Raw genomic sequence first — 27,040 nt, forward strand, 5'->3', positions numbered from 1 at the left:
GGGACTGGAAGTGATGTGTCCCGCTTTGAGGTGGTGGCTCCTGGTGGGATTTCCCAGGAAAGACCTGTAGGGAACTTAGAAAGAGCGTCAGCGTACCCCGTGGGCAGATATTTAATCAGTCCTCTCTAAGCCCTTCAGCTGCCTCCTATGCACACGTGTGTGACAAGGTGTTCACCCCAAAACCTCCACAGAAGGGGCCGAGCTGGGATTCCAAAATCATTTATCCCCACCCCTGCCAAGAGAGGATGAGTTTCTGCTGTGAAAGTATCCAACACCAAACTTTTCCAGGAGAGTGCGAAGTGTAAGTGTTCATCCCTAAACTTCCTTTGATAGATTTTCAAAATTATTCACCCCCAGCCCTCCCCAGAGGGGAGTGAATTGCACTTGCTAAAGTATCCACCCCCACCCTTCTCCGGAGGGGCCAAGCTACCACTACAAAAGTGTTCACCCCCACAGTTCCCAAGAAGGGACTAGTTGCCAACGCAAAACTATTCATCCCCATCTTTCTCCAGAAGGGCCGAAATGCCATTGCAAAAGTCTTCACACCTAAACCTCTGTGATGGGGCTTTACTGGATTTGTAAAATTATTCACCCCCATCCCTCAACAGAGGGGATCAAGATGTGGTTGTGAAAGTTTCCCCCCAACCCAACATTCTCTGAAGCAGCTAAAATATCATTGCAAAAGTCTTCACCCCCAACAGCTCCCAAGTGGGGTCGAGAAGGGTTTGCAGAAGTTTTCACCGCCCCCCTTTTCCCAATTGGAATGAGTTACCATGGCGAAAGTATTCCCCTTCTTCAGAGGGGCCAAAGCACCACTGCAAACATGTTCGCCCTAAACCTAAATCTCCAGGAAGGGCAGAAAGTGTTCACCTCAAACCTCCCCCAGAGGGGCACCATAGCCAACATATTGCTGGGGGTGTTATGGGGTGCCCACACCAAAAATATCAGAATGTTGATTACAGCCTGAGCTAGTCAATCCATTAGGGGTGCCATTTATGAAAGTTAAAGTAAGTGGCGTGCGCTCTGGACACTAAGGGGCACACGTTCTGTAAAGAGAGGGGCACCAAGTAAGTAACAGAAGGGGAGCTCACTCCAGACGCAGAGTGGGATCCCCCTGCTCATCGAAATTTAAAACTGACTACCCACTATGGACACTGCAGGGGGCTGCACCCCACCCAATCCTAGGGTTCCAAATGGGCTTCAACTGACACTGACTGGATCTAAGAAGCAGAAGTGGTGTCATTTTTGCTTCAGGGATTTTAGCCCCTGATCTCAGCTAGTTTGCCCCCTGATCAATAACAACACCTGTCCAATACACTTAGGCTTCTAGCCACCCCATATTCTCAAGCCAAACCCTTGTTCCTTCAAGGGGGGGATTCCTGGGTGGGATGTGGCCCAATCAAATCCCTGTGCTTCTCAATGCCACGAAAACTATAATAGAGAATATACCCCAAATTCTCCTCCCCCGGGTATTGACCGTGCGAACCCACCCCACTTTTCCATTCGCTTTATCAGAGAGGGGGGCTAAGCTCTTAATAAGTGCTGCAGCTAGCGATGCCACTGCTGTCACGAACAGTCACCTAACAGAAAAAGAGTTATTGTTGTTGGACATTCAGTTACCAAGGTTTATACGTAGTGTTTCTCTCTGTTTTTTAAGGTGCAAGTTATACTGCCATTTCGTAGCTTCTTATTGTGTTATTCTGTTTCCACTAACATTGAGTATGCATTACTTAGGACTGTTGTACGAACTTTTGTATTTTAACTCACACATTATAAAAGAGAGGTGATGGAAATAAGCTACAATGGCGCAAAAACATACATGCATCCGTTTAATAATTTCGAGTTACGGTGTTGCTCGAGTCACCGTATTCAGAACGCGTTGTCACCTGAGCGACTGCGACCAGACGCTGCCTAAGCAGACTGAAAAAAAAAAGCCGGGAGACGTCTGTCTGCCTAACTGCTCAAAGTAACAGGAGACTCCACCGCTGTCCAATCACGGCGAGCGCTGCCCGTACACACCCCTTCCCCGCCCCTCCCCTTCCCCCATCCGCTCCTTACGTGAGGAGGCACGCACCGTTATCCGAATTCAGTTCTTGTTGCACACAATGTGCGTGTGTGATTTAGAGGGTGTGTGCGCGTGTGTGTGTGTGATTAGTGCGGAGGCTGACTGCTTTTTGAAATGAAACAACTGGGACACACCCGACAAGTGATCAAGTGTAACAACAAGGTTTGATGACACACTGGAAAAGTAGCGACAACTGCAAAAATAGCGCCTGAATGTCACTTTAACAAAGTAATGTACACCCAGTTGAAGGGGCTCCACACCTATTAACCACCTATTATTCAATATAAGGTTTATTTAACTAAGGGTTTCGTTACAATTCATTGAAGGAGAAGTGCACCCACCATTCGCAAACATGCCGCGTAAGTCACTTACTCTGCATTTTAAAAACTTCGATGCAGACACGAGCTGCTAAAATAAGACGTTTAGGTGGGTTTTGACCAGAAAAGGCGCTACAAAAGCCACCTTAGTCATTTTTGGAATCCGCTTTTTACATTTCTGGATCTCTAAATGTGTTGCGTAAACGACGATGAAATTATTATCATTATTAATTTTAGCATTTTATCAGTTAAACACGGATTGATTTGAGTTGAGCAGATTACGACCCTCCGCGCACTTCTCTTGACTGGTAATTCGAATCCGTGTGCAGTTTTAATCATTTTTAAATTTTCTTCCCGTTATGAGTCTCCAGGTTTCGTCTAACACCACCAACACATCTTATCCGGTGAACTGAGGAGTTTTAAACTGACCGATGTGAAAGATTGCGGAGTTCATTCGCTACCCCATACTGCAAAAAAAAAAACGTGTCTAGACCACGTAAAGATTAACGAATTGTTGCATCTTGTCTTGGAAGTCAATAATAAAATAAACACGGATGCATCTACAAGCTTTGAAACCGCCCGAATCGACTTTACAGCGCTGGGACGAGCGGTCTCCCGGTCCAGGAATGCAGGAATGGGTTCCACCTTACCAAGATAGGTGTGAGCCCTTGCGATTTAAAATGGCATAAAATGATATGCATATGCCAGTTATAAGCAGAATCTGTTAAATTAATTCAGAAAGTCATTACAGAGTCGGCAGAAATGAAACTCCTGGGCATCTCAAAATGCAATCGTGTGATCGGTAAGCAACCTTATGAGCCTAAAGATGTTTGTTTACTTTCAAGCAGGCGCACGCTTAGCCCCAAACCCAGACCAAAACACACACACCCCAAAACCCCCACCAATCCCCAAGTATGAGGTCCCTCGGTCCAAGCACCACGAACACGGACTACTCGAGTGATTCCAGTTTGAGAAAATCCGTTGGGGCTCCGCCTCCCGCGTCTGCCCAATAAGGAGACACACGATTTGCATACCAGCATATCATGAAAGAAAGCGAAGACGCCGAAGGGGGGTGAACAAGTAAAAAGGCGCAAGGAGCCTTGAAGTCCTGGCCGTAGGGAAGAAACTGCACTTTTTGTACTGCAAAAAAAGCACTTTAGTCCGTGCAGGCACATCCCTGCATTGAGAGCATCATTTAATTGTGAAGCAGAAGTATTTCATATTTTGTTTATCAACTATTTATTTATTTGGAACTTTTAATCCAGCCACTTCTATTATGGGACGACCAAGTATTTTATTGTTCGTGGTGTTATTTTACGCACTGGAAACACGCGCTGACTTTATAGCGACCACAGAGGAGTCTCCGTTAGGTGAGTGACCACAACTGTAACTGCTCAGGGGGGATTCTTCACCTGATTAAAGCGAAAGGGGCTTTTGATTGTGTTTATAGCCTTTTAGGACCCACGCGCCTGCCATCGTAAAATCTGAAGTACGTGTGAGATTTTTATTATTCTGAAGTTTTAAAAGTGATCGTTATTTTTTTTCTTTCTTCCAATCTGGTGCTTGGGAAAAGTTTGAGTGAGCTCGCTGACCGAAAGTAACCCAGCGCGGCCGGTCTGAGAAGAAAAAGAATGAGTCATTGCAGACTTGATGATTGTCTTCTAAGAAAAATCTCATCACGCCTCCCGAGCGACTTGCTCGTTTACTTTTCATTTGCACAGCAGTGGCATGTGAGCCAAAAAAGTAAACTGGCATCGACTCGGAAGAAACGGAAAGATAAACTCTCTGTCGCAAAAAGGCCCGAGGTTATCGTGTATATTGCTAATAATTTATGTGATTTCATGAATGCAATGAGGCGGGCAATGTTATCAAAAAAGAAAACTGATTAAACACATAGGTGAAGAGTTCTACTTGGGATTTGTTTCCAAATCTATAATAAAACAAAAAAAAAATGTTATTTTTCAATTAGGTTCAGTAACCTGACTGTATTACAGTTTAAGGCTTTTATGCCTAAAAACGTAAGATGCATGTCTGTAGAAACCTTTTATGTGTAACGGAATCTTTTCATAATGACACCACACTCTCTTAGAAATGCTGGTCTTTTAATGGCTCTTTACTGGGTTTTGTGGTTCCTCCTAGATGTATTGCTTGACCAAGCACCATTTCATTCTGGGACGTGTTCTCTGAATATGAAGTTGGTTCTTTGAGCTTTGAAAAAACGTAGAAAACAATCTTTAATGTATGGTAGACTACCTGCAGAGTAAGAAAAACCTGAACTTAGTCTGAGTTATTGTAAACAGTGAGAGTCCATTGGGATTCCAGAAATCTGTTCCGGTCTCTTCAAGTATGGAACCTGTTATAGATATTAATAATAATAATTTTTGTTTACATAGCGCCTTTCCAATGCTCAATGCGCTTCTAAATAAATAAAAAAAAATCTAAATAAATAAAAGGTTCTTTCTGGAACATATATATGGATGGTTCTATTGGCAACCAAAAATAGTCCCCTGTGGCATCACCCTGAAGAACCGCTCTGGCAGGTTTATTTTTAAGAGTGCAGCATGATTATTATGCATTCGCTGCAGCGCAGGATCTTTGTACGTTTTGTTTGAAAATAATATTTTATTTATTGTAAAATTAAATGAGAGCATGTGCTGCCATAAAGATGCTACTTTTTATTTTTTTATTATTATTTTGTGCGTGTCAAGTGGTAACTCGCCCAAAAAAACCTCAATACAGAAATAGCGGCGTCGCCACAAAAAATAATACAAAATTCTCACAGCTCAACATTAGTAGCAGATGATCCAAGAATTGAAGTTTATATTATACATAGCCAGTAACACAACTAAAATAATTGCTATTAGTTCCAGAAGTTAATAGAATTCAATACAAAGAAAGGCCGCCAGCTTGTGTTTGCCGAATATCGCTGAAGTGTGTAGTTAGAGCGCCTTATTTTTGAAATGTATTTTTTCAACCAGTAGATGGCAGTAGAGCACTACTCCGACGAGCTTGTTCGGGTGTGAGATTTTTACTCCGAATGTCGCCTCAGGTTCTCAACGACCAGATCAGTCAAATTTTAGTTTGTTGTTGCTGTTCCTTTTTTTTGATCTTTTGCAAATAACTTTAGTGTTTAGCACTTTCCTGGTCCTAAACGTTACATTATTGGTACTATAATATGACACCTGCATTTCTGATGTATTGTTTGGTGCATTATCCACTTGTGACTGTAAGTGGACTTCTGCCGACCCGAACACGATTTTGTCTTGAGTTTGTTATATCGTAACAGGTGTGGGTGGTCTCTAAATTAAAACTTCGGCCCACAGGATTACCACTTGTCACTTGACTCAGCCTGTGAGACTCAGGGAGTCCAACAACTCTACTAACTAATGAAAGGCGCTATATGAGATATAGAAGTATTTGATTATATGCCTTGTTCTGTTTTAACATTTGGTACATTTGATATATTATGTCACAAAATAAAAACAGGCAGCACCCCTCGGAAGGTAGAAAGCAGCCAAAAATGCTGGGTCTTTAATGGCACTTTATGGCTCTACACTGGGTCGTGTGGTTCCTCGTGGCCCCATTACTTGACAAAGCACCATTTAATTCTGGGATGGGTTCTTTGGGTATGTAGTTGGTTCTTTGTGCTTTGAAACTTTCCTAATATCTAGGGGGAAAAAAAAATGAAAATGAATTCTTTATTGTAAGTTGGGCAATTTAAGTGTGACACTAACAGATTAAGAAAACCCTCACTAAACTTGTGTGGTTCTATACCACGAGGATCCTTTTAAAATCAGGAACCCATTGGGATTTCACAAATCTGTTATCATTATTCATCATTATTTCTGAAGCCTGTTACAATTCTAAATAAATAAACAGCACTTTCTGGAACTTTCAAGTGGATGGGTCTTTGGGAGGTTCGCTTCCTGGGTCCTCCCAGCGTGGAGTTTGCATGTTCTCCCCGTGTCTGCGTGGGTTTCCTGCGGGTACTCCGGTTTCAAAAGACATGTAGGTCAGGTGCATTGGCCATTCTAAATTGTCCCTAGTGTGTGCTTGGTCTGTGTGTGTGTGCCCTGCAGTGGGCTGGCACCCTGCCCAGGGTTGGTTTCCTGCCTTGCTCCCTGTGTTGGCTAGGATTGGCTCCAGCAGACCCCTGTGACCCTGTAGTTAGGATATAGTTGTTGGATAATGGATGGATGGATGGGTCTTTGGTTCCCTTGTGACATCTCTCTGAAGAACCGCTCTGGCACTTTGATTTTTTAAGAGTGTTAGATGGTAAATTTTGGTGACTTTGTGATTGGCTGAACACTTGGCAGCAGTCTCCTCTGCATCTATTTCTGTGCACACAGTGAATCTTCTGCCATCCAGGGAGTCCTTTAGCTTGCTTAAGCCCCCCGACCCCCCAATATCATGTCAAGGTATGACAGAAGTGGCAGGATTTTTGGGTATTTATCATATCATGACCCTCTTCGCCCCACCAGTATTTTAGACATCCAGCACCCTTAAAATCTTAGTCTGTAGCCAGTGATTTGGTCCTTAGAAGCAGTGAACATCACTCTGTTTGTGGTCCATCTAATTGAGAGACAAGAACTTGAATAATGCGGGCTTATGAATGTTTTTGGGCCAACACTTCAAAGTGGGGGCTCCTGTTAGCCATCTACTTCTATGCGGCAGCAGGCTTGTCCTTATAGGGCCTAAAGCACCAACGTTAATATCTTAGATAAGGACTACTACTGATCGTGCGTCTATTAATTAAATTACACATCAGTACGCAACAAAACACGGGGCAGGAAACTTGGTAAGAGCAGATTTCGGCAGACATTTTTCCCTTCACAGACATGTGGAATAAGTGAAGAGGACTTTAGGAACCTTCAAACTTCGACGTAATGTTATTTTGGAGAATTTGGGTGAACGGGATGGACAAGCTCCACTCAATAAAGGTGCCCGGGCGTTTCTTCAGGGCAATGGCATATAGAGGAACCATCCATATATGAAGTTCACAGAATGGACCTTTTCTTTTGATCCATAATAGACTCCATAAATAACTCTAAGAAATTTGTGAAGGGACAATTTTAAAGGACTCTTCCTTCATACAATAACATGGACCACGTTCTGTTTGTATCCTGCTAGGGAGCCTATCAGGCACTAAAGGTTTCTGTTTTGTGAACATATTAGGAATCTTTTGAAAGCTCAAAAACATCACTTTCATATGCAAAGAATCCTTCCCAGAATGAAATGAATCTTTGTCAAGCAATGGAGCTACAAGGAACCCACAAACACCAGCCGTTAAGGAACCAGTTGAGCTCAATGGCCCGTTCTTGTCAGAACTGTTTAAGATCTTAACACTTTGTTCAGTCTTAATAAGAATTACAGAACCTGGAGCCTCAAGTATAAACGGTGCATACGCACATTTCCACTTTTGTCCCTACACCATGTTTTAGTGTGAAATGCATGAGGCCCCCTGGGGGTTACTAATGGCTTTATTTGTAATTCTCAGCTCTAAATACCTATGGATGCCCTATAGCAGGTTCAGAAATCCCCAAATGTATCCCTCCATTCATTCTCTTAACCCATCTATTTCAGTTGACAGTTTAAGATCTGATCACAGTGGCATCGAACGCTGGGCATGAAAAGAGCACTCTACCCACGCTGGTGTCCATTCACCTGTAGCCTGCTTGGCTTTGGGGACGTGGAAGCTCTACGCGGATTCGAACCCGGGTTGACAGACCGGCTAACCATTTTGCTGCCTTGTGCTTAGCAAGATATCTGAGGTTCTTTTATAAATCCCAGACCCTCATGACCTCATTCATTCATTCATTCTCCCATACAGGGGCTTGCAGCGTGAGCGCTTTTCGGGACCGTTGAGCGCAAACCGGTCGTAGACTGAGCGCCACTCCAACCGACACAGCGGGTCTGTGACACTACCAGTGTGTATTTGTGTGCCAGCCGGGCAGCAGGCTCTATTAATATATTGAATATTCATAGTTCAAATAATGTAAAGTACCCACAGCCCAGCGTATAACATTACCCCTTTATACAAATCAAGTTTCAAACCCGTTAAATCCAATAAATAAAAATCCACCAATTTAAATTCATTGCATAAATTGTTTTCCCTCTCATATTTTTTTTTTCTCCAGTCGGAGAAGTGTGACGTGGCGGTCGACAGTCCCGTAACTGCCGGCGTCAGTGCGCCACTTGATTTGGCTCCTCGGATTTCCCGTCGGTACTGTTTAACACATCGGCGGGCGCTCAGTCAGCTCTAAATAAATGCCGAGTTCTCTCACGGCCTTTCTAATCGTTTGAGAAATCTTACACCTGGCAGAAAGACAGCCAAATGAAGTCAATAATTAACCGGCGTGTTTCTTTTTGAGGGGTTGCGGCTGACTGTTTGATTTACTGATACGACTGGTGTTGTGATCGCGTGCGGAAAGTTTTGCTATTTTGAAAGTCAATGAGGTTGGAATTCATTTTCTTTATCCTGCATAAAAAGTGCGCCGTCTCCACAAAAAAAAAAAAAAAAAAACTCCCCAGCCGGCTCGCAACTCGGCAGTTTAGAATTACGCGTGTATGGAATTTATGTAAATCGTGTCTTAATTCTGGCCAATCAGAACGCTCGAGAGTCATTCGATTGGTCACGGGCTGGGCAGTAATCCCGAAGCGGAGGTCACAGCGGCATGTGCAGGCAGGTCCTACCCCTTCTGGGACTCGGCAGGGGGCGTGGAGAGTGGCTTATGTGCAAGAATTTCGACAGACTGCCATTCCGGGGGGGTTGATGCTGCAGGCTTTGGGGGTACAGCAAAACAATGTGTAACCCCTGTCATATTCTGCTCAATTGTTAGAAATTGAATGAATAAAAATGTCAATTAATTAATAAGTATGTCACATATAAAGTTCAGGTTTGTTGTCATTTTGAGTTCATAAAAATTACTTAGAAACCACTTCAGGTTTTTGTTTTATTTATTTTCTGGCGTCTCCTTAACTGGTATGAGAAAACCTGCATGATATGATACACCATTCAATGTCTAGCTCTGCAAGACCTCCTTTATCTTGCCCTCTAGACCCCCAAACACCTTAGTTTTACATCATACTGGGCCATATGCTGTGCAGGAAATTACACCCTTATAATAAAGAGTAACCCAATAGGTGTCTTCAGCAAAAGTCATCACAAGGACTTGAAATTAAGAAGGCCACATCAGCTGACCCCAGGGGTTCACTTCCATTGGGGATCTAAAGGGGTCAAAATTACTCCTTTTGCACAGGTATAGTTAACGTGAGGCTTCGCTAAGCTACCGCAGCTGAAGTCACCTCTGGTGGCAGGTGTGGCCCAGGGTGTGGCGGGGAGGCTGCTCTGTTCGATCCTGCAGTTACTTCCTCTGTTTATCTTAATTTAGGAATGTTCCTCCTCTCTGTTCCTGTGTTATGTCAGCTTGCTACAGAGTTTTTCAAAGGGTGTGGTGTCAGCATGGGCTATGAATGGCACTGACATGCTGAGTGCCACCCAAACCAGCAATTAACAAAGAGTTACACCGACTGGCACAGCCTCAAAACTCACAATGGAGTGTTGATTTTTAAAAAGTACATTTCACACTCTGGCACAGACTTCCATCTGAGCTCCTCTTGCTGTAAGAAGCAGTCCGATCAATCTATTATATAGTGCCTTTCACATATCTATCTATCTATCTATCTATCTATCTATCTATCTATCTATCTATCTATCTATCTATTATATAGTGCCTTTCCTATCTATCTATCTATCTATCTATCTATCTATCTATCTATCTATCTATTATATAGCGCCTTTCATATCTATCTATCTATCTATCTATCTATCTATCTATCTATCTATCTATTATATAGTGCCTTTCCTATCTATCTATCTATCTATCTATCTATCTATCTATCTATCTATCTATCTATCTATCTATCTATCTATCTATCTATTATATAGTGCCTTTCACATCTATCTATCTATCTATCTATCTATCTATCTATCTATCTATTATATAGTACCTTTCCTATCTATCTATCTATCTATCTATCTATCTATCTATCTATCTATCTATCTATCTATCTATCTATCTATCTATCTATCTTAAGGCACCTTTTCTACCTACTTGTTATAAAGTGTCTTTCACGTCTAGCTTCATTTGGTGTATGTATTTATAATGTGGATGTGAATACATCTGTAATCCTTAGAGACAGTAATGGAGATTCAATTCCAACAGCTCCAGTCACAATGAGCCCCTCTTCTACAGGTTTATCAATATTGTCATTTAGCTGCCACCTACTGTAGAAGTCCTCACAGCCTTTAGACACATTAAGAGGTGTGTGTCATTTGCATTAAGCTGTGCTCATGTGGCCTTCTTCTCGGGTCTCCAGATCGATCTTGCAGTCCAGACTTACTTCTTTAGCAGGGTCGCTGTGTGTTTATGAGTGTGTGTGTGTGTGTGTGTGTGTGTGTATCTGTGAAAGTGGTCTTTGATGAAGGATATACTATCCAGTATGAAGTTTGCCTTCCTGGACTCTGCTGCCTAAATAGCTTTTTGGTCCTCATGACCCTTTATGTAAATAGATGTGTTAAGAAGATGGAGGCTTTGCCTGAGCTATACAAGTATAAAAAGAAACTTAGAGTAGACAGTAATGGTGTACAGAGCATTAAATACAGAAATGTGACAACATATTCCCTGATGAGATGGTGTGATTAATGGTGGACTCCTACAAGTCACTCATCACTGAATCATACATTGCCCCCCCCCCTACCCTCTCCCCCCCTTTTAAATGACAAGGCCATGGAGAGGCACATGAAGCAGAACCTTGCATGGCAGCATCAGGTGCCAGACATGATGGATGGGGCACGGGTCTAATACAGTGTGGATTTACCCACATTTTTTTTTTTTATTTGGAGTGCTCAACTGATCCCAGATGTACATCCTTGGGGTGTGTGAGGACACCACAGTGTTTGAAGGAATCTCATATGGATAGGGAGTAAATATGCAAAGTCCTCACACATAGTGGCGGAATTTAAATTAGAACCAAACTCCAGGAGGTGTGTATTCAGTAGCTTGTCTGCTATGCCACTGCGTCACACTCTTTATGAAGTATCCAACATACTGTCACACTTTTACGGGTTATTTATGTTGAGCCTATTGGGGTGACATTGTGGTGCAGTTATTAGAGCACCTCCTGAACCTCCAGTGGCGTCACTAGGGTTGGTGTCACCCATTGCAGTAACTTGTGGTGTCCCCCCAGCCCCACCCCATCAGATCATTCATAATCTTTAGTAATGTCTTAATGTTACTTGTAAATTGTAATTCCCACATATCCTTAAATGTAAAGGCAATAGTGATGATCTAATCAGCTAGCAAAATTAAAATGACACCTTCAAATTGCAAACTCCCATAGGAAAATGTTACTGCTCAAAAGTTGATCTTTGATGGCAAATGAGACTTAATAAGAGATTCTCACGCATGTGTCAGTGAAGAATCAACTTTGTCCTGAAATTCCTTAGGAGAAATGAATTTAGACAAAATGGAGACATGAGATACAACTGAGGGAAAATGGAGAATTTGCTTTGAAAGGCTTGGTATGTTTTGTGAGATGTCTTTTGTAATGTTGTTGTAATCTCTGCAAAGACGATATTGTGTACGTATTGTTGGACTGATTCCTTTATCCGAGGTGACTTACGACATTGGAGAGATGATTGGTTCAATTTCTTTTGTGTTTCTAATTGGAGCGCAGGCAGGTGAAGTGACACACTCATAGTCACGTGGTGTCAGCAGTGGGATTTAAACACCTAACTTCAGGGCTTGAAGTCCAATGTCATGTTGCCTGCCTTATCTTCCAGAATGAGTTTGATCAAATAATCGATAGATTAGAGCAACTAATACTATTATTTAGAACCAAGGACTACAAGTTTTACTTTCTCATATACAAAGTGTAGGGAAAGTCTTGTAATCGGCAAAAGATTCAATTTCGCGATTTTGACCAATCTTAATATTTTAGACCTCCCTGAGTCCGAAAACACCATTTCCATCCAAATTTATTTTTTCACTGTTAGTTGATATCATTGTCTTTTTGACATTTTTTTTTTTTTTACTTTCTCGCATAGGAAGTGTAGGGAAAGTATTGTAATCGTCCAAAAATGTAATTTCGCGATTTTGATGAATCTCGATGTTTTAGACCTCCATGAGTCTGAAAATTTCATTTTTGGAATTCTGTCTGTTTGTCTGTCTGTGTGTGTGTATGTAAACGCGATAACTTGAGTACGCTTTCACTTAGGTCAACCAAATTATGCATACAAGTATTAGAAATTTACATTTTGTACCTATCAACTTTTGGGCTATTTCTGTTAACCGGAAGTGGAACTTTATATCCATTCAGCTGCACAGTCCAATTTATTCAACTATATTTTTATAATTATTGTTCAATACAGCGTTTCTCAACCTTTACACGTTTGCGACCCGAGTTTTCATAACAGTTTTAATTGCGCCCCAAAGTCTTTTTGAAAGGAGCCCACTAATACCAATCTGTTCTTTTTTAATTAATGATATATCATAGATGCATATTTTATTATACCTACTTAACTTTTATCGACATTTTTCTGACTCATATTTATTTTTCTTGTATCAGAATTTAGTTTAAGTTAATTTGTTTTGGTTTCAATAGATATATTTTTCATATTTTCGATTCTTGTTTTATTTTTTTCATATTTTCATATTTTTTTCAACCGCCCCACAGTTTGAGAACCACTGAAGTAGGCCCTGGCGCTCGGTTTATGATTTTGGTTTCGACTTCCTTTTGTTCTTGACGTATGATTCTCAGTTTGCTTATTTTGGCACAGTTTCACAGCTTTGACCCTTGCCTGGTTTAACCACATCTAACCATCGCCTGGTTAATGGACATCTCATAATTCTCTTGAGCTTTGCTGCATCAATGGGTAGAAGGGTAGGTGTTAGGTGCAGTGATGGACCAGATGTCCTGTCCTATGTCCTAAACTTCAGCTTCCTGTGAAAAGATTTCTGACCATTTTTGGAAAGTTCATTACTGATATATAATACCTGCACTCCACTTTGAGCCAAGCATATTGTTACAATGTCCATCAAGAAGGTTGTCTAGAGTCAGTCAGTGGGCCTTTGCTCAAATTGTTTGCCTATTAAAATGCTGACCCTGGTTGTATTTTCTTCTCCAGGCAACAGCACAGAGTGGCTTACCGACTACACCAGCATTGAGTCGAAATTTTCCCTCCGCAGTCCTGAGGTCCCAGATGATGATCTCTGCTACCTGGTTCCTGGACAGATTGACACCATTGAAGAGTGCAACTTTAAGCGGACCTCAAAAACCTTTGTCGTCATTCACGGGTGGACGGTAAGCCTGCTTAATGCGTCATGGCTGACACGTTCTGCTCTCTCTGTGGTTGCCGATTTAGTTGAACTAAACAAGTTCAACGGTCTTCTTCCAGGTGACTGGCCTGTATGAAAGCTGGATTGCGAAGCTGGTGGCAGCTCTGTTTGAGCGGGAGCCTAGCGCCAACGTGATCGTGGTGGACTGGCTGTACAGAGCCCAGCAGCATTATCCCACGTCGGCAGCCTACACCAAGCTGGTCGGGCAGGACCTTGCCAAGTTCATGAACTGGATTGAGGTAGGTATAAACTGCTGGCATGAGACTTTAAGAGAGCGGGGTCAGGCGTTAGCCGGTAACGGACAGGGCATGGCAAACCCAGCTGGCATCCAATCTGGAATGAGTCTCATTTTCTGGTAGACTTGCCAGTATTTAACTTTACAAAATAGAAATGGTATAATATATACAATTTAAAAGATAGGAGCAAAAAACCTGAAATACATCCCGTGCTTCATTGCTTCGCCATGACTGGTTGAAATGAATGGGGAGGTCCTGACTAATGATAAAAAACAGATAAACCATTTCAGTACCCGGATGAGGGGAGATGGCCGTGGAGAAAGCGAAGGTCATCATGGTACAGGAGGAAGGACCACAAGAAGAGAAAACAGATACCGTATGTTGAGGAATGGCTAACACTTTGGTTAAACCTTCCATCTATCTATCCCCTCATTCCAGTTTAAAGCTGTGTATCTGTCCTGGCTATTGGCATGAGCCAACCCTGGAAGGGATGCCAGTACATTTGCAGGGCACACTCAGCCACACCATGCCAATACAGACGCGTTAGAAGACACAAAGACTAATGGGGATCTCCACATGAACAGTGACCAGGCATGAAGTTGATTACAGGTTAATGGAAACTGTGAGGCAGCAACTCTCACCACTGTGCCACTAATTTAAAATTTTTGGGACTTAATTGTTGGGTATATTGAGAGAAGAGTGCTAAGGATAGAGCTGCCAGGCAAGAGGAAAAGAGGAAAGCCTAAGAGAAGGTTTATGGATGTGGTGAGAGAGGACATGCAGGTAGTGGGTGTGACAGAACAAGATGACGAGGACAGAAAGATATGGAAGAAGATGTTCCGCTGTGGCGACCCCTAACAGGAGCAGCCAAAATAAGAAGATGAATTGTTTAACTTCACAGGTTCCTCAGTTTGCCCCAAGGCACAAAGGGGAAAGTTTTGGTACCTTAGGACCTTTACCCTGTGTTTGAAGGTGCCATAGTATCCAGGAGCATATCAGCTGGGACCAGAATTTTGGAAAGGGAATGGGGGCAACTTTCAGACTCAGCAGAGGATGGTAACGGGAGGGTCTGCTGCAAAGGCCTGAACCTGCTCTCTTACAGGAACTGGCATTTTGGACTGCCACCAGCCTGGGTTGCATTTTAACTGAATTTAGCTGCTCTTCCTCTGCTGAAGGGTAGAGGGGTGTGTCCGGTAGAAGGGGTGGAGCTCCGTCCTCCGACACCTCATTCAGACCTGCAAAACAGCCTCAAACATTAAGGGGTCCTAGTGTTAGGAGAACCAAGATGGCAGGGGTCCTGGTGGGGGGATCTATTAGAGGGGGATGAGCCTTGTCATTTGACACTTCACTCAGATCAATCCCCATAACCCCAAGCCTCCTCAGGGTCAGAAATCCATCCAAAGTTAAACTAAGCTAGGACTGGGAGAACTGTGGGGTCTGGAGTACCAGCAAGGGGTCACCCAGTAAGGGGGCCTTATACTCCACTCAGACACTCTGTTGGACTAAAAAAAACATTAAAAAAATTGAGTAAATGTGGTATTTGCAAAAGATTGGACATCCATTCAGATGTAAAGCCTCAGAACTCATTATTTCATTAATCTGGTAAAGAATTGTCATGAGGAACTGTCTGCTGATGATGATTCCAGATCCAAATGAATCCCCCTGACTCTATGTTCGCTCAGTCAAGAGAACATCATCTACAGTCATCGTGTAACACTGAACAGCCAAGAGCTCCTCACATAGGCTTGAGGGCAGCTGCAGGGCCATGGAAGCCCACTTCAGGAAGCTTCTGGTGAGCAGTTTTTTTGTGCTGATGTTACTTCCAGAGGCAGTTTGGAACTCTTCTGTGAGTGATGCCACCTTGTAATTTTGGGTGGTTTACCACATCATGGCTGATCTGTTGTTGCTCATCGATGCTCTTCCACTTCACAACAATAGCATTGACTGGGGAAGAGCAGAAATTGTATATACTGACCTGTGGCAAAGGTGACATCCTACAGTGCCAAGTTTAAAGTCACTGAGCTCTTCAGTATGACCCGCTTTACTGCCACTGTTTGCTACTGGAGACTATATGGCTGTATGTCAAAGCTCATCACCTGTCTAACTTAAACTGCTCCTCTCCAATGCTAACTAATTTTAAATGTAATGTTTATTGTCTCGCTCTGTTCTTCATTTGCCTCATTCAGGTAGAGGGAAACTACACCTTAAATAACCTGCATCTGCTTGGGTACAGCCTGGGTGCACATGTTGCAGGCATCGCTGGAAGCCTGACCAACAACAAAGTCAGCCGAATTACAGGTGAGCAGCAAATCTGAAATGGCTGAAGTTAAACCTACCTGTCCATGTCTTTTTATAGTGCCTTTCATATTTGCCTATCTAGATAGAACATTTTATATTCATATATTTGATTATTGATTAAACCTTCCATATTTATATAATTTATAGACCTTTTCATATCTCTTTTTATAGCATCTTTCATATCTTTTTATTATTGCCTTTCCTATCTATCTATCTATCTATCTATCTATCTATCTATCTATCTATCATATAGTGCCTTTCATATCTATCTGTCTGTCTATCTATCTATCTATCTATCTATCTATCATATAGTGCCTTTCATATCTATCTGTCTGTCTTATATAGTGCCTTTCATATCTATCTATCTATCTATCTATCTATCTATCTATCTATCTATCTATCATATAGCGCCTTTCATATCTATCAATGTGTCTAAAGTAAGTAGTACAGTAAAGTTTCAGAACCTTGGCTCCAGCACTTTCACCCCCTCTGAATTCATACTCCGCTCACACAAATCCAAATCGCCACCATAATGTACTCCTCTTTTTAGGTCTGGACCCTGCCGGCCCCAATTTTGAATACGCGGAGGAGAAGGTGCGCCTCTCACCTGATGATGCAAACTTCGTGGACGTGCTCCACACCTACACCCGTGGCTCTCCAGATCGCAGCATTGGCATCCAGAAACCCGTGGGCCATGTGGACATCTACCCCAATGGAGGAAGCTTCCAGCCAGGCTGCGACTTGCACAAGGCTATGCTCATGATTGCCGCCAATGGTTTTGCAGGTGAGTGAGTGCATCACAGCTACACGTTAAAATTGAAAATAACACCCTGCTTAATCTAATTCAGATTCATGGGGTCAAGGGGGGCTGGAGCCACTCCCAACAGGACTGGGTGCAACCAGGAACCAGCACTGGACAGGACCCCAGTTCAGCATAGCCATTGATTATAACATAAAATAACATTCTCAAACCAGCCTAACTCCATTCAGAGTCATGGGGGGCTGAAGCCTACCCCACCAGTACTCTGTGTAAGGCAGCCATCATCCCTGGACAGGCGACCAGTCCATCATAGCCACACTTCTTAATCTAAATCAGATTCATGGGGGCTTGAGCCTATCCCACAAGTACTGGGTGCAAGGCAGAAAGCAGCACTGGATGGGATGTCGGCCCATTGCAGCCAATTATAATATAACATTCTCAAAATGGCTTATCTCAGTAGTGCTGGGTGCAGGGCTCTGGGTGGCATACCAGTCCATCACAGCCATTCCTTATTTTATGAAATAACAGCCTTCTTAATCCAGATCAGGATCATGAGGGGGCCGAAGCCTATCCAAACATTACTGAGTTCAGGGAAGAAACCAGCACTGGACAGCACCCCAGTTCAGCAGAACCATTGATTATAACACAAAATAATATTCTCAAACCAGCTTAGCTCAGTTCAGGGTCATGGGGGGCTGGCGCCTACCCCAGCAGTACTCTGTGTAAGGCAGCCAACATCCCTGGACAGGTGACCAGTCCATCACAGCTGATTGATCATTACAAAACATTCTTAGACCAGCATAATTCAATGTCAGGGGTGTTGGGGGCTGCAGCTTACCTCCACAGCACTGAGTGCAAGGTGGGAAGAGACCCCATAGTGAGCTCAGACTATACCAATTGTCTGTGATCTCTTGACAGAAATGGACCAGATTGTCAAGTGCTCTCACGAACGCTCCATTCACCTGTTCATCGACTCTCTCCTGAACGAGGAAAAGCAAAGCATGGCGTACCGCTGCAACGCCAAGGAGACTTTCGAGAAGGGCTTGTGCCTCAGCTGCCGTAAAAACCGCTGCAACACTCTGGGCTACGAGATCAACAAGGTGCGCAGCAAGCGCAGCAGCCGCATGTATCTGAAGACCCGCGAGGTGATGCCTTACAAAGGTGAGCGGAGGGCTGGCACGACCAAGGTAGACGGGTCCTCTGGGCACCGACTCCTGAGGTGACGCCCCTTTTTGTGTGTCTCTCCACAGTTTTCCATTATCAGTTGAAGATCCACTTCTTTAGTCAAGAGAACATCACCTTCACAGAGCAGCCAGTTCAAGTGTCCCTGTATGGCACCCATGATGAGGCCCAGAACATCGCGCTTGTCCTGTGAGTATCGCTCAAGAGTCCGGTCGGGGTTTTGGACACTGACGCTCTTATGATTAAAATGTGAGAAGGTGTCGTTTAGGTGAAATGGTGTCCATCCACATTGTGGTGTCTGGTATGGTGGCTTAAAGAATGACAGCTGACACCAGCAAGTGAGAAATCGGCCTGGAGGGGCCTACTGGTCCATCAAACGGCAGACTCACATTCACATACACCCGGCCACACTGGCCATTACAGGGTGCGTTCACACACACACACACACACACACACACACACACACACACTCACTTTTGATTTTAATAAAGCACAAGTCAAATCAAAAAGAGCTGAGGAACTACCCCGTATATGGAAGAAGATGTTGAGTTGTCTCAAAGGACTGTGACAAGTACCATATGACTGGACTGAGCAAATGAGTTTTACTGATTGAATTTATAGCGGGAAAGCAGGAAGGGCGTGTTTTCAGGACAGGAAGTGGAGTGAGGTCATCTGTGGATGGCGGAAGTGAGGTATTTAATTGGACTTCTCCTCAGAGGGTCTGTGGGGAGAGAAGAAGAGGCATTAATACTCGGTGCCCATCCTTGGTTTGGCTTGTCAATACCCTGATTTGAACCCTTTTACTGCCTCCCAAGCACACCTGTGTGACACTATAAATCACTGGGCACACTCACACCAGCTAATGCACTATTAATGTCACTCTTCTGAGGAGACATGCAGTTACACATGACAGTAAAGTTGATCTTAAATTAGCTTCACAGAGCAAATTCACATACTGTACACCCACTCACATCAGTCCATCAGGAGACACACACATACCAGCTCACTCCATCCATCATAGCTCACTTAGACAAGTCCATCCCAGAGGAAATCACTCCATCCATCACAGGGTACAGCCATCCATTCACACCAGCCTATCAGAGTGCACACTCATCAGGGCCATGGGTACGCTGGGCAGTTGCCCAGGGGCACCACAAGCACAGGGACCCATGATGTTTCTGATGTCTATGTATGTTTCGCAAAACAGAAACCCCAGTGCTCTACTTTGCCCGAGGGCCTATGATTCTGTTAAGATGGCCGTGACATTCACAGTCATCCAGTCATACTTGTATCAGTGGCACACTTAAATATACACTCACAGCAACTCACTCCATCCATCGCAGAGTGGAAAAACACACACATCTACTCACACCAGGCTATCTGAGTTTACAGCAGTCCATCACAGCCCACCAAAGCACCCACCCACACTGCAGATCACAATATCCATCCTACGACACACTCATTCACTTACACCAGCCTGTCACAAGGTGTCCTCACACCTCCTTTCTCCTTACTTCACAATCATTCAATTACACCAATCTATCAAAGTCCACCAAAGTACACACGCACACTTCAAATCACTGTTTCTGTTATACAAAACACACACACACACAAACTTATCCACTTACACACTGGTGTATTTCAGGATTTACTCACGCCTCCTTACTCCATCCATCAGAGTTCACAATCACACTGAATTACACCAGTCCATCAAAGACCACCAAAGAACCCACCCACCCACATACACTCCAAATCATAATATCCATCCCACGACACATTCACACTCGTCCACTTACACCAGACTATCACCAGGTGTACTCACACCTCCTTACTCCATCCATCTGAGTTCGCAGTCACACTCAATTACACCAATCTGTCACAGCCCACCAAAACACCCACCCGCACACACACACACACATTTTTAAATCACACAATCCATTATACAATGCACTCACAGTTCTCCACTGGTGCCAGTCTATCACAGGATGTACTTACACCCCCCTTACTCCATCCATCAGAATGGACAATCACACTCGGTTACAGTCCATCACAGCTCCCCAAAGCACACACACACACTCCAAATCACTGTTTTCATTATACGATGTGCTCACACTCACACTCATCCACTCACACCAGCCTATCACTGTTTCCCTTTGTTACAAACTCCACGCAGAGCCATAGCAAGGTTTGGGGCAGCCACCCGTATATTCATTTCCTGGCTGCAAATTGTAAAAAAAATGATAGCACTGATGTGGACAAACTGGAGTCCAAAACAGAACTGAGGGAATAGGGGAAAGGTGGAGACTTTTAAAGGTCTGGATAGGAAGTGATGTCAGAAGAGCCGGGATCGGAAGGGTCTTCATCTATAGGCTCGCGCCCGGAAGTGACGTCAACAGGGCCAGGTGGAATTGCCAGCGAATGGTCTGCAGGAAAGTGAGAAAAAGAATCAGTTCACTATGCCACATCCCGGTCAGATTCGGAATTGCCCTCATTCAAGCCCTTTAGCTGCCTTCCATGAGCACGTGTGTGACACCTTATACGATGCACTAACACTCACCCATTTACTCCAGTCTATCCACATTTCCTGACTCCAATGATCAGAGTTTACAATCACACTCAGTTACACCAATCCGTCACAACCCATCTCCCCACTCTGAATCACTTCCTCCATCAGAGAGCGGATTCACACGCATCTTCTCACACCAGCCTAACGCAGGGTTCACTCCATCTCTCATAGGTTACAATCACACTCACTCACACCAGTCCATCACAGTCCAAACTCTAAATCACACTTTCTCCATCATAAGGCACCTTCATAAAACTCACACCAGCCCATCACAGGGCACTCACACACAGATCTGAATCAACTCAATCAATCAAATCACAGTGCACACTCACACTCACATCAGTAGTACGCTTGAAGACACACTTACACTAACTAACTCCATCCATCTTAGATCTTGAATCCTGAATCTTGAATCACAATGCACAAATCCATTATTTATAAATGACAGTCCAGCACAGGGCACACTCTGACAATTGCACATCAGTCCACCACGGGGTCACTCGGGGTCACTCAGGCCCACTCGGTCACTGGCAAACTCGCATTTACTCACACCAATCCAGAAAATGGCACACAGTCACACACGCATTCTCATGAAGGCCAGTCCAGTACACTCTCACACACTCGCACCGACTCATACGTTGGGCACACTCACCAGCCGGTCATTAGCTAATATGCACGTCTTTGGCAAGTGGGAGTAAACCCAACGTTCAAACTCCATACACAATGTGATTTGGGTCCATGGAGATGTGAAGCAGCAGTGATGACCCTAAGACCAGGCCTGCCAAAGATGTAATCATATAAGGACTGTTGTGGAGAGAGACCCAATGGAGTTGATCGAAAATCAACATCCATGTTTTTTTTCTGTTCACAGACCAAAACTCTCAACCAACAAGACCTTCTCCTTCCTGGTGACTACTGACGTCAACATCGGAGACCTCCTGATGGTGAAGCTCATGTGGGAGAAGGACTCCTATTTCAGCTGGACTGACTGGTGGAAAGGTTACAAGTTCAACATTCGCAAGATCAGAGTGAAAGCCGGAGAGACCCAGGCCAAGTGCATACCCCTTACCCACCGTAGAGCCTCTGTTCTCACTCGTGACAGGCGCACTAAACCCTTTGTGTTCTTCCTTACAGGATGACATTCAGCGCCAAGGATGGTGAGATGGCCGCCTTAGTAAGAGGAGGTGAATTTGTGGATTTTGTGAAATCTAAAGAAGACCAAGCAAGCAAAAGACACGCAAGGTACGTCTGCTAAGAAAGTGGCCGTCGACTTCCGCAGGTTCACAATGTCACATTTTATGGATTTAGTTGATGTTGCATTTGGGTAAATTTGTTGCGTGCAGTAATTCTACATTCATCAAGTGGCTAAATGAGTCACACATTAGAATCAGTGAGGACTTGTGCTCCACACTTCAACACCTCAGGCACAAGGGGGCCACACTGTCTACAAATAAGCAACATTGATTTTATATAGTGCCTTTTTATGGTCAACTATATCCAAAGTGCAGAGCTATAATGCACATTTTACAGTATAATGTTTTATAGTTAAAATACAATTATGGTAAGTGAATTGCCCAGGGCGCCAACAGTGAATCAAGCAAACCTCCTTAATAATGCAGTATATAGTGCCTTTTATAAACAGACATTAGTCCTAGAAGGATTATACAAATACCTGGTTATACTGCCATTACATTTACATAACAGCAATGGACTGGCGTCCTGTCCAGGGTTTGTTCCTGCCTTGTGCCCTGTGCTTGATGGGATAGGCTCCTGCAGACCCCCTCACTCTCTTTCAGACTAAATGGGTTAGAAAACGACTGACTGACTGACATTTACATATTTACTGAAACATAAGACCCCTTAAGTGGCTCTCAAAGGAGCACATAACAGATCAGGCCCAACAACCTTCATTAATATACAGTGGTGACTTTTTAAAATTAAAGGCTGTCTGGCATTTTTTTTCAAGTCAAAGTGGTTTCCTCACAAACATGGTACATACGTGCATTTTCCACATGAAATTGTGGTCTAAGCTTAAGTGTTCTCTATGAATTTTAAAAAATACACAGCCAGTCCTGGCGTTTTAAAATGGAAGTCAGGGGTCAGGGAGCGCCACTGGAAAACATAAGATCTGCTGGTGGCCTGTTTAAATACAGTATGTGGAAAAAAACGCAACTGTCGGGTACACTTACTTTTTCACTTAACACTATATAAATATATATATAATATGTCTATAATCTCTATACTATCTTTCTCTCACTATATATACTGTATATATATATATATATATATATATATATATATATATATATATATATATATATATATATATACTGCTCAAAACAATTAAAGGAATACATTTGAATCCGAGTATAGCATCAAGTCAGTGAAGCTTCTTGGCTGTTGATCTGGTCAGTTAAGTAGTAGAGGGGCTTGTTCTTCAGTTTCAGCTGATTTGGTGCACTAGAGGGGCAACAATGAGATGACCCCCAAAACAGGAATGAATGGTTTCACAGGTGGAAGGAGGCCGCTGACATTTTTCCTTCCTCATCTGTTTTGTCACTCGTTTTGCATTTGGCTACGGTCAGTGTCACTACTGGTAGCATGATGCTATTACTGGACCCTACAGAGGTGGCACAGGTAGTCCAACTTCTCCTGGATGGCAGGCACATCAATACGTGCCATTGCCAGGTTTGCTGTGTCTCCCAGCATAGTCTCAAGGGCATGGAGGAGATTCCAGGAGACAGGCAGTTGCTCTAGGAGAGCTGGACAGGGCCCCTCGTAGAAGGTCCTTAACACATCAGCAGGACCCACCAGTATTTGCTTCTTTGGGCAAAGAGTAACAGGATGAGCAAAGCCAGAGCCTACAAAATGACCTCCAGCAGGCAGGCCACTGGTGTGAATATCTCTGCCCAAACAATCAGAAACAGACTTCATGAGGGTGGCCTCTAGTGGGCCCTGTGCTCACTTCCTGGCACCACAGAGCTTGATTGGCATTTGCATAGAATACAAGAATTGGCAGGTCCACCACTGGTGCCCTGTGCTTTTCACAGATGAGAGCAGGTTCACCCTGAGCACATGTGGCAGACGTGAAAGGGTCTGGAGAAGCCGTGGAGAACATTATGCTGCCTGGAACATCGTTCAGCATGACTGCTTTGGTGGTGGGTCAATGATGGTCTGGGGAGGCATATTCATGGAGGGACACACAGACCTCTACAGGCTAGACAACAGCACCTTGACTGCCATTAGGTATTGAGATGAAATCCTTGGACTGATTGTCAGACCCTATGCTGGTGCAGTGGCTCCTGGGTTCCTCCTGGTGTACGGCAATGCTCGGCCTCATGTGGCGAGAGTATGCAGGCAGTTCCTGGAGAAAGAAGGAATTGATACCACCACCACCATCGCCTGACCTCAATCCAATAGAACACCTCTGTGTCAGACATTATGTTTCGGTATATTTGACGCACCTCAGACTGTCCAGGAGCTCATTGATGCCCTGGTCCAGATCTGGGAGGAGATCCCCCAGGACACCATCTGCCGTCTCATTAGGACGTTGTCAGGTCTGCATACAAGCACGTGGGTTGGGGGGGCATACAAACTACTAAGTACGATTTGGAGTTGTTGCAATGAAATTTTGGCAAAATGGACTCACCTACCTGCTGCATCATTTTTTCACTTTGATTTTCGGGTGTCTTTGAATTCAGCCCTCTGTATGTTGATCATTTTCATTTCCATCAAACGATGTGCCATCCTTTCGTTCCTAACACATCACCATATCAGTCCATATCAGTAGAGATAGCCAGCAGGATTTTTTTCCCAGTGAGATCTGATGTGTTTTTAAAGTGTTTTTTTTGAGCAGTTTATATATAATACAGTATGTCCATACTATATATTGTATAGTATAGTATAGTATTGTATTGTATTGTGTATATATACGAGGAACGTTCAAAGAGTTTCCGCACTTTTATATTTTTGTTGGAAACGGTGAAGGCGGGAAGAGTAGTAATTGGTCGTGTCTAAGAGTGTCATGTGTCTGTGAAAATTATATCGCAAACAAAGGTGACTTTGTAGAAAAGTGATGTCATTTGTTTTTGGAATCCTTAATAAAGAGAGTTAAAACAGTGCAGACACGTTTTGAATGCCCCTCGTAGTATATACTATAGTATACTATATCTTGTGGAAGAATTGAGGCTGTTTTGAGAACAAAAGGTTCTACCCAGTATTTGTATGGTGGTACTAAGAATTTGCTCAGTTAAACTGAATCAATTAAAGTTGTTTTTTTCACTACAGAAAGGCGCTATATAAAACTATAAGCATGCAGATTCAGTTGTGGTTCCTCATATTGTCCAAAATCACACCTCAGTGGGCTTTAACAGGCCGTCTTTTTTGACAGCCCCCCAGCTTCGACTCCCTATGAAGACAAGCAGTCAAATCACATGCTCTGTGACTGTGGGGGGGGGGTCACTTAACCTGTCAAGCTGTGTAATTCTGTTAAATAACAGGAGCGAGTTGGCATTGTGTTCTCTATAGGAAGGCACCATTTACAGCTGCAGGTGGCCCCCATTTCTAACTTAACTGTGTGATGCGGAGTCACTTAACCTGCAAAGTTTGGCAGGTTAGCGAAAGTCTGGACCCTTAAGGAGTCACCAAATTTACTAAGAGTCTAATGGTAGAAGCAAATGAGTGGCACCGTAGCGTTAAGTGTCTTGGGATGGCAGGCCTTGCATAAGGGTGTCATATAATGTAAAACTGCTTCTTTCATTGTTTCAGACTTCTCCTTTTTGTCTTATTGTGATTAAATGGTCTACTGACATAGTGTTTTCCATTCTTAATTCAATAGTTAATTTTCTCTTTTTTCTCTTGTAGGCGACATGGACACCGAAGATCTAAAAACCCTTGGAAGTCAAACAGTGATTGAAGAACAAATACAGACTGCCGTCGATGGACAGTGACACAGTATATTTATATTTATATACATGCCTGCCCAGTGGTTGTATATGCATCCTAGACTACAAGGATCAAATTGGAAAACCGAAACATGGGATAAGAACCTCTTCTAGCACTTGTCACCTAGCAAAGACATCAGCTCAGCTCAGTTCTTTTGGTTGGTTTCTGATATTCATCTTGGTGAACTGTATCTGCTTCCATCCTTTCTCTTATACCGTGTTGTGCCAAGGTCATGGTCTTCACTTCAGCAACTGGAGGCTGCCAGGCTTGTAGGCATCTTGGCATCCTGTTTTTAACAATTTCCAACATATTTTTTGAGGATTATATACACTGGGATAATGTTTCAAGAAGACGAACCATCATTAGCTTGGACAGATGCTCAGCAGCATTCCTCTGTGGTTTCTGTTTTATTGAGTCTGGGATCCCCAGCTTGTTGTCCAGGCTCAGCTGTCTCTTTGGATTGAGGTCTGTTTGACGGAAGTTGACTTACAGGACTCTGCCATAAATTCAGTAACAGCAGGGTGATGGCCCTCCTTCCTTTGTAAGATGTGAGTGCAGCTTCATGGCTTAGGGTGCAAGGCCAAGTTTTACCTTGCCTCATTAACATTTTAAAGTATATACATAATGTGTATAGTGTGTGTATGCAGATGTATATATGTGTATATGTATGGTGTATACATATATATATAGATTATATAGATACTGCATATATCTATGTATATATATATCTATGTATATATATATATAGATAGATAGATAGATAGATAGATAGATAGATAGATAGATAGATAGATAGATAGATAGATAGATAGATAGATAGATACTGCATATATCTATGTATATATATATGATTTGCTTGTTGCAACAGGGAGGGCCTGGCAGATGTTTGCTCACCACAACCATTTCCTGTTAGGTGACCAGCCAAATAACCAGACTTCAATTCAGACCTATGGACTGTACAGTATATCTCTCTATTATAATAAAAAAATCTTGGGAGGAGAATGAGACGTGACCTTCTCAGAGAGACACTTTCATGTCCCGTGAGATGAGACTTTGTGCCAAGAGATTTAACCAAGGCCGGGGCTGGAAATAAAAGACAAAGAGTAGATGACAAAGTAGAACGTCGTAAAGAATTCAAAAACGTTGGCGCGATACACATGCAGAGCAGGTTAGAAATAATGAAAGTACTAAAATTCGAAAGTCTTAAAAAATGATAGTAAAGATCACATTAGCGCAAACAAACAGAAATTATTGCTTGGTGAAATAACGGAAC

At 43.2% G+C, this 27,040-nt stretch overlaps 1 protein-coding gene across 1 annotated transcript; it reads left to right on the top strand.

Moving 5' to 3' along the window:
- Positions 1 to 3,437: 3,437 nt before the first annotated feature.
- Positions 3,438 to 26,436, top strand: lpl (lipoprotein lipase). The gene is made up of 10 exons (XM_039767003.1): positions 3,438 to 3,752; positions 13,571 to 13,746; positions 13,841 to 14,020; positions 16,204 to 16,315; positions 16,866 to 17,099; positions 17,994 to 18,236; positions 18,326 to 18,446; positions 21,695 to 21,877; positions 21,958 to 22,065; positions 25,687 to 26,436. Exons 1-10 carry the CDS (start codon positions 3,659 to 3,661, stop codon positions 25,736 to 25,738), a joined length of 1,503 nt encoding a protein of 500 aa, XP_039622937.1. The 5' UTR covers positions 3,438 to 3,658; the 3' UTR covers positions 25,739 to 26,436.
- The last annotated feature ends 604 nt before the right edge of the window (positions 26,437 to 27,040 follow it).

This window comes from Polypterus senegalus, chromosome 10 (genome assembly GCF_016835505.1).
Source record: "Polypterus senegalus isolate Bchr_013 chromosome 10, ASM1683550v1, whole genome shotgun sequence".
NCBI lineage: Eukaryota > Metazoa > Chordata > Cladistia > Polypteriformes > Polypteridae > Polypterus > Polypterus senegalus.